The following is a 7,279-nucleotide window of genomic DNA, read 5'->3' as shown; positions in this document are numbered from 1 at the left end:
AACTGCCACGGTGACTGCTGTTGGAAAAGGGTGAAACGATAAGCTGAATAAACTTAGGATGGTAATAACTAGAAGGAATGCCTTTCGGGCTTAGAGTTCCCTCACATCGGTGGTTCGCTCTGCTGTCCAAGTACAAGCGAGACTCAACACTGATGATTTAAAAAAATGTGGTGTGCACAGAATAGTCTAAATTGAAGCTACCATAAAAAAAAAAAGTGGCATGTTTTCCATAAGGTCACGAAGTCTACCTGCGTGGAGCATCTTGCAGGATTAAATAATGATGAATATGATTTTTGCTACTGCTGACAGCAAGTGTTCCCTCTTTTGGAGAGAGGGGGAGGATTTTAGCATGTTGTGCCTACAAACATAATTATCCAAACAGTAATTTAGGGAGGGGAGGGTGGACCTGAAAAGAGTTGGAACCCGGGTTTGTTTTTTTTTTCTTTTGTTAACTGTAAGAAAATAATCAACTGTACCTTAAATTGTATTTCTTTCTTTGCCCTTACACCCCTGACTCAAATGAGTTCTGGTCGTATGTGAATGCAAAGGAACGCATTTGGTCAGCCTGGTTATTGCTTTAAATATGAGGGCAAGTAGAAATACTTGTTTCTCCAATGACTAAACGCATTGGCATATGAGGAATACACTTTTATTCTCCTTCCCCAAAAGCCACACTCCTACTGTGTAGAAGAAACAAGCTGTTTGTACCTTAGCTGAGATTTTGATAAGTGTTAAATTTGGAGGGAAAAAAACCAAGACTTTTTATAAATCTGCTGCTTTCGATCCACTTCTCCAGGTTTCACCCTCTCTTCTGTTCAGACAGCATCTGCACTGTTCTGGGCATAATGTGCCCAGGTATTTTGTTGATGTCTCTTGCTGTTTTACATGGTTATGTACAAACCTACATTACTTTATGCTTTCAAAGCTCTATTTGTTTTGGTTACATTTATATCCATGTGTTGATCTTCCTAGCCATATATTCCATCCATCCAACTGTATGCAGCCGCCCTAATTCATTTCCCTGGCTACTTTTCCCCAGAGTAATCAATTCTTTCTTCCAAGGCTGCCCCCGAATCCTTGAGAAAAAGTTTATAGCTCTTGGGTTGTTCTTTGAGGGTGGCCTCCAGTAGCTGGTACAAGGAAGCGCAGGGAGGGTGGGGGGCTGTGGAAGCCCTGGTTTAGAGGGGCTCAGGTTGGTGCCGTGTTCCACCGTCAGTTATCCTGCCTTGCACCAGGAGCCGGGGATGGATGCAGCCACACCTCTCACCCCTTGGGTTTCTTGATTGCTAGGCAAGCACAAGGCACTCCGGCACGTAGGCTCCTCACAAAATGTTGTTGTAGCTGATCTCAATAAATAACCCAACAGTTGTTGAGTGAAAAGATTAGCCCCTCCTGTTCTGATAGTCCAGAGGGCTTACCAATACCTGGAACAAATTCATTGTTTCAGCCTGGGAAGACTCAAGTATGTATCTGGTATTTCCCAGGAGAGGGCATAACCATCAGAAATGCTTGATTTTAATGTTGGGTTTGGATTCAGTTGGATGGACACATACTTTTAACCTGAATTTTCACTATCTCTATATATCTTTTCTGTAAAAGTTATCTAATTTGTCTTCTGTTGGGTTCTGCTCTTGTTTCTCCCACTCAGTGAGGTGAGGGTGGCTGATACCAGAAGGGAGATATATTTTTCCTGTTTGAACAGACAAGTGGTAGCCAAAATACTTCATTCTTCCCATTACAGATAGATGCTTTTACTACTTATTAATATTTCTTCCTCTCCTTTAGCTCTTTACATTTCTGTATCCAAGTCCTCCCCCATGCCTCTTCAGAACTCTTTAGTCTTGGCTCTGCTTTGCCTTCAAGCCTCAGCAAACCACTTGCACCTTTGTGAATGCCGTTTCCCATCATGAAATCCTTGCCTACATGTAAGGTATCATTTATACAGTAGGTTGGGATTAAGGGGTGTTACTAAAGCGCGATATACGGGTATGAGGTAAAATATCTGTTAAGAGACATCTACTGTTGCATCTGTGCATCTACTGTTAAGTTTTACAAGGAAGTCATTTGCTTTTCAGAGTGTAAAAAAATGGATTTGGCCAACCATGGACTTATTCTGCTGCAGCAACTAAACGCTCAGAGAGAGTTTGGTTTCCTGTGTGACTGCACAGTTGCCATTGGTGATGTCTACTTCAAGGCACACAAATCAGTCCTTGCTTCTTTCTCCAACTACTTCAAGATGTTGTTTGTTCATCAAACCAGGTAATTATAAAAAGGTTCACTGTTTAAATGTTGTTCAGTTAGCTAAGCTAAGGAGGTCTAGCAACATCTTGAAACCTGAAAATGTTCTTTTTTCTTCTTGCTATAATATAAGGAATATAAAATCTAGTCTTATCTGCAAACTAGAATCTCAGTTTAAAATGTGTTAAAGCTGAACTGTGATTCATTAACATGGATGTTACAATTTAGCACAAGTTCTTTATCCTTAAAAAAGGAATAGAATTCCTAGAATTGAATATTTAAAGGATCCTGTCTTCACTCTTGCATGTCCCTTCACTATCCTCCACTCTGTCTTGGCGCTATTCTTGACATTTCCATAACATTATATACAACCCAATAAGTATTTGCTAGGAGATTTTGAGAAGTGGACTTATAAAAGAGGTTAATATGTTTCTTTTTTTTTTTTTTTAAACAATTTACCAGAGTCAGTTAAATAATAAAATACTACGTAGTGGTGGAAAATAAGGGAGCTTGTGTTGTTTGTGTTTCTTCCTGGGTTGTTGGGGTTTTTTTGACAGCAGCCTTACATGGAGGGCATTGAAAAGATACTGAAAGTGTAAGAGTGTTTTAGAGATTTTTTGGTCTTTCCTTTCTCCCAATTATTTGAACTATCTCAAAAAGTTTATGTTAAGTGAGTGAAACTCTTAACTCTTTGGCTAAGAGTTCTTAGCCGAAAATAAACATCAATGACGTAAGTGCATTTGCACTTCTGAGACAGGACTGTAGGCAGATGTATCGGTCTTGATGCTCCATCAAGATCCACAGGCATCTCTGGAAGACAGCATTGCAAAGTTTACTTTTGAGTAATATATGAGAATTGAAAAGCAGTCAGAGGAGAAAGCTCAAGAAGGATGAACCTCAAGAAATGGGAGAACTGGCTATAATTTCCTCCTCAGCTTGGTAGCCTACTGTGGTTAGAGCGTTCAGACCACAGCATGCAGTCATGTCTGTTTCTTCTATTTAATATTTGTTTAATAAAAGAGCTACAAATAACTCTGAAAAACTATTAGAATCCCTGATTCTCTCCTGTTAGCTAACTGGCCTAACCCAGATGTTCCTGATTTTCTTTCTTTTTCTGTGAACCTTGCCCCTCTCTCTGCAAAGAGGTCCGGCTTCAGCAGGAGGAGTGGTGGGTGTTTCAGTCAGAGTATCTTAAAGGGTGATGCACAGGGCATGCTCTCAGCTGGAGGATGGTGTTGGTTTCAGTCCTGTTAGACTGAAGAGGGCATCACAGCCGAAGCGACTCTCTTTGACTGCTCCAACCAAGGGACTGTTAGGCTGACCAGGCATGCCACTGCTGCTTCTGTTTCTTCCTCCCTATTCAAGGAAAGAAGCTGCTGTTCTGCTTTGTAAGGAGCCTGGCCACCACAGGTTAGATGTGCCCAGGCTACAGATGTTGCATCAGATCACACCCTGTCCTGCATGGTTTCTGGATCATAATGATCGTAATGGAGATAAGGTGATACCACACATTTGCAGAACTGTAGCTGTAAACACTAGTAAGAGACAGAAGCCAAACAGGCAGGTGCCAGGTGTTTCCTGGGCTAAGTACTAAGCAAAGTTTAATGGATTGTGAATTTAGAGTCCAGTGCTAGCAGGTCTTAATTTAGCTACAGACATGTTTGAATCCAACCAAAAAAAGGGGAAAATACCTTTGCAACTTTCTAAATATATTAATATATCTCAACAAATCTGTAGCATAACAGCAGTTTAGAAAGGTGTAGATTGCAATGGGACAGCTTTATCTTCCAAGCCAGTTACTTTCCCAAGGGAAAAAAAGTCGCCTTTCAAGTGGCCAATAAGATTAGCTCTTTTACATTAAAGCATTTCTCTATATTTCTTGAAGATTCTGTCTTTTGAATTTAAGTAGATGCATCTGATTTTTATCAATGCTTGAATAACTTAGATCTGGTAAAAAATGTTTGCCTTATCTATTACTGATCATTTTGCTTCATCTTTCAGTGAATGTGTCCGTTTGAAAGCAACTGACATACAGCCAGATATCTTCAGTTATCTCTTGCATTTGATGTACACTGGGAAGATGGCACCGCAACTCATTGACCCAGTTCGGCTAGAACAGGGAATAAAGTTTCTGCATGCATATCCACTAATTCAAGAGGCCAGCCTTGCAAGTCAGGGAACTTTTTCTCACCCGGATCAAGTTTTTCCATTAGCATCTTCATTATATGGCATTCAGATTGCAGATCACCAGATAAGACATCCCACTAAGGTTACATCAGCAACTGACAAACTCGGGCGAGAACCAAGGCCACAGACATCACGGATGACCCAAGAGCAGGTTTCTGAAGGTTCACAGCTCTCACAGTTAGCTACAACTCTGCCACAAGTGACCCGGACAAACATGTCCACTTCTGACCCATTGCCATCTTCTTTATCTCCAGAATTGGTATCTGCTGCTGGTAATAATTCACCTGCAGGAGAAGAGGCCAACATGGAAGCATCATCTTCAGATGAACAGCCTGCCTCGCTCACGATAGCACATGTCAAGCCAAGCATTATGAAAAGGAACGGCAGCTTCCCAAAATACTATGCCTGCCACCTCTGCGGTCGCCGGTTCAATTTGCGAAGTAGTTTGCGTGAGCACCTGCAGATCCACACGGGAGTTCCCTTCACATCTAGCCAGCAGGGAGAAAGTAATATTTCTTTGTCTCTTTGTAACAACACAGCTGATAAAGATGCCGTGGAAGTGCCTGAAGCAGGGATGATTAGTGACAGCGAGCTGCAGCAGATCTCAGACTCCCCAATAATTGATGGGCAGCAGCAGTCAGAGACACCGCCCCCCTCTGATATTGCAGACATAGACAACTTGGAGCAGGCAGATCAAGAGAGGGAAGTAAAAAGACGGAAATACGAATGTTCCATCTGTGGTCGCAAATTTATTCAGAAAAGCCACTGGAGGGAGCACATGTACATACACACTGGCAAGCCCTTCAAGTGCAGCACTTGTGACAAAAGCTTTTGTAGGGCTAACCAGGCTGCCAGACATGTGTGCCTAAACCAGAGCATGGACACATACACGATGGTGGACAAACAGACTCTGGAACTCTGTACTTTTGAGGAAGGCAGTCAAATGGACAACATGCTAGTACAGACCAACAAGCCCTACAAATGTAACTTGTGTGACAAAACTTTTTCAACTCCCAATGAAGTAGTCAAACATTCGTGCCAAAATCAAAACTCTGTCTTTACACTAGAAGAAGATCGCTCCATTCTGCTAGGTGGTGGGGACACAGAAGCCACAGAGACTGATAATGCAGTGTTAGCCTCCATCAAAAAGGAGCAGGAAGCAGTGTTGTTAGACTGAATGTGAAACCTATATCGATTTTTTTAAAGTTTCTTTACTCATTTTTTATGAAATCAATTTTTTCCTCCCCCCACCTCTTGCCTCACCCTTGCCATCTTTTCCACCGGCCTCCTTCCCACCCTTTGTCTTCAGCAACCAGAACTGTACTGGCACATTAGCAAATTGGACTTTGCCTCTCCCACCAAAACAAACAAAAAGCTCTTGCATCAAACAACAATATAATTGATTTTAATACAAAGGAATGTGTGAACAAATAATCCAGCTAACTATGTTGGTAGTATTAGTTATCCAAATTTAATAGATTTTCAACAACATTTAGATCGCTTAAAAGTGTATTTAGATACAATGATGAGTGTAATGAGAAACAGAGTATCCATTTGGTAAGCAAAGATGTCCCTGGTAAAAGGCATTTCGAGAAGATCTGGCAAATTCAACAGCATGCTTTTTAGAAGTCCACCTGCCAGTTGGTTAAGGTTATAACTTAAAACCCTCAGAACTTTTCTTGATGAATGCAAAAATCTCTGTCCATTGAGTTAAAAAGTGCTGAGGGTGTTGGGTTTCTTTCAGCCTTATGTTTTCCTTCAAATATGCCTTTGGGTATCTGTTTCAGATAGCATAGAGTCAAGCAAAGTAGTTACTTAGTCAAATTCTGACTTAAGTAGCTGTAATAATAATGTGATGGCAATCTTTATATATATATATATATAAAAAATACTGTATATGTATAAAGATTTATATATATATATATATAGAAAGTGTTTGTGTGTATATTTGGTACAGGTAAATAAATGCACACATCCTTTTTCAGTAACTGGCCGTCTACTCTCAGATTCAGCCTGGAAGGTCTTTCAGGTGTTTGACAAAACTAGTCATTGCACAGGTTATTTTTAATCAAATTTAAAACATCCCAAGCTGTGTGCATTTTTATTGGCCTGTTGAAGAGAAGCTGATAGGTAAGTGTTGTCACCCAAGCTACAAAGGAAACTAGAGAAGTGACGTACTGGTGAGCACTGTATCGTCATTAGTACAGCACATACATGTGTCGTTAGCTACAGGTTTGTGTCATTCTGGATGAAAGGAGAGAGAAAAGCTTTATTGCCTTACTCAGGCAAGGAATGTCCACGATTTCATTTGGTCTAATGGCATAAGTTAAGAGGAAGAAAAAGTGGTGCAGAGATGTTCTAGCAGCAGGGGATCATGGTTGTTTTAAAATGAATCTGTAGTGCTGGCTGGCAACTCCTGCTCTGTGAGAGTCCCATTATTTTCGAAGCCAAGACAAAGTCTGCAAAAACTGAAAGGGTGAATTCCGTAGTTTTAGTTACTGCCGATGGTAGCACTGCATCTTTGTGTTTAAAATCAAGTTGCTGATTCTTATTATTTTATATAGATGCCCAGATTTTTTGCTGGTAGCCTAAAAACCTAAACTGACAGCAGCAATGAAGCCCACCTAGCAAATACTGGGCCAACAGAATGTGTAAGCGGACAGAACAAGTGCCCCATCGTAAATGGAGACAGTGTGTGTTTTGGGGGGAGGGGCGGGAGAGGGCAAGTCACAAACCACAGCTCTTCTCTGTGTATACGTTTAAACTGAATATCATCTTTTTGTGTATAGTTAAGTTCTCAGATTTGTAAGTTTTTATACATCATTTCATTGAATAAAAACTGAATTAAATGGGA

At 40.7% G+C, this 7,279-nt stretch overlaps 1 protein-coding gene across 1 annotated transcript in view; it reads left to right on the top strand.

Annotated features, from left to right (window-relative positions):
• The window catches only part of ZBTB2 (zinc finger and BTB domain containing 2), a 9,405-nt gene extending 2,126 nt beyond the window's left edge, over positions 1-7,279 (top strand). Inside the window, exons 2-3 of the mRNA XM_064447046.1 lie at positions 2,076-2,259; positions 4,240-7,279. Coding sequence (XP_064303116.1) covers positions 2,087-2,259; positions 4,240-5,602 — 1,536 coding nt within the window. The 5' untranslated portion in view covers positions 2,076-2,086 and the 3' untranslated portion in view covers positions 5,603-7,279. The remainder of the gene's footprint in view (positions 1-2,075; positions 2,260-4,239) is intronic.

The sequence above is a fragment of the Phalacrocorax carbo genome, chromosome 3 (assembly GCF_963921805.1).
Source record: "Phalacrocorax carbo chromosome 3, bPhaCar2.1, whole genome shotgun sequence".
In the NCBI taxonomy this organism is placed as follows: domain Eukaryota; kingdom Metazoa; phylum Chordata; class Aves; order Suliformes; family Phalacrocoracidae; genus Phalacrocorax; species Phalacrocorax carbo.
This window is presented reverse-complemented; position numbering and strand designations above follow the sequence as displayed.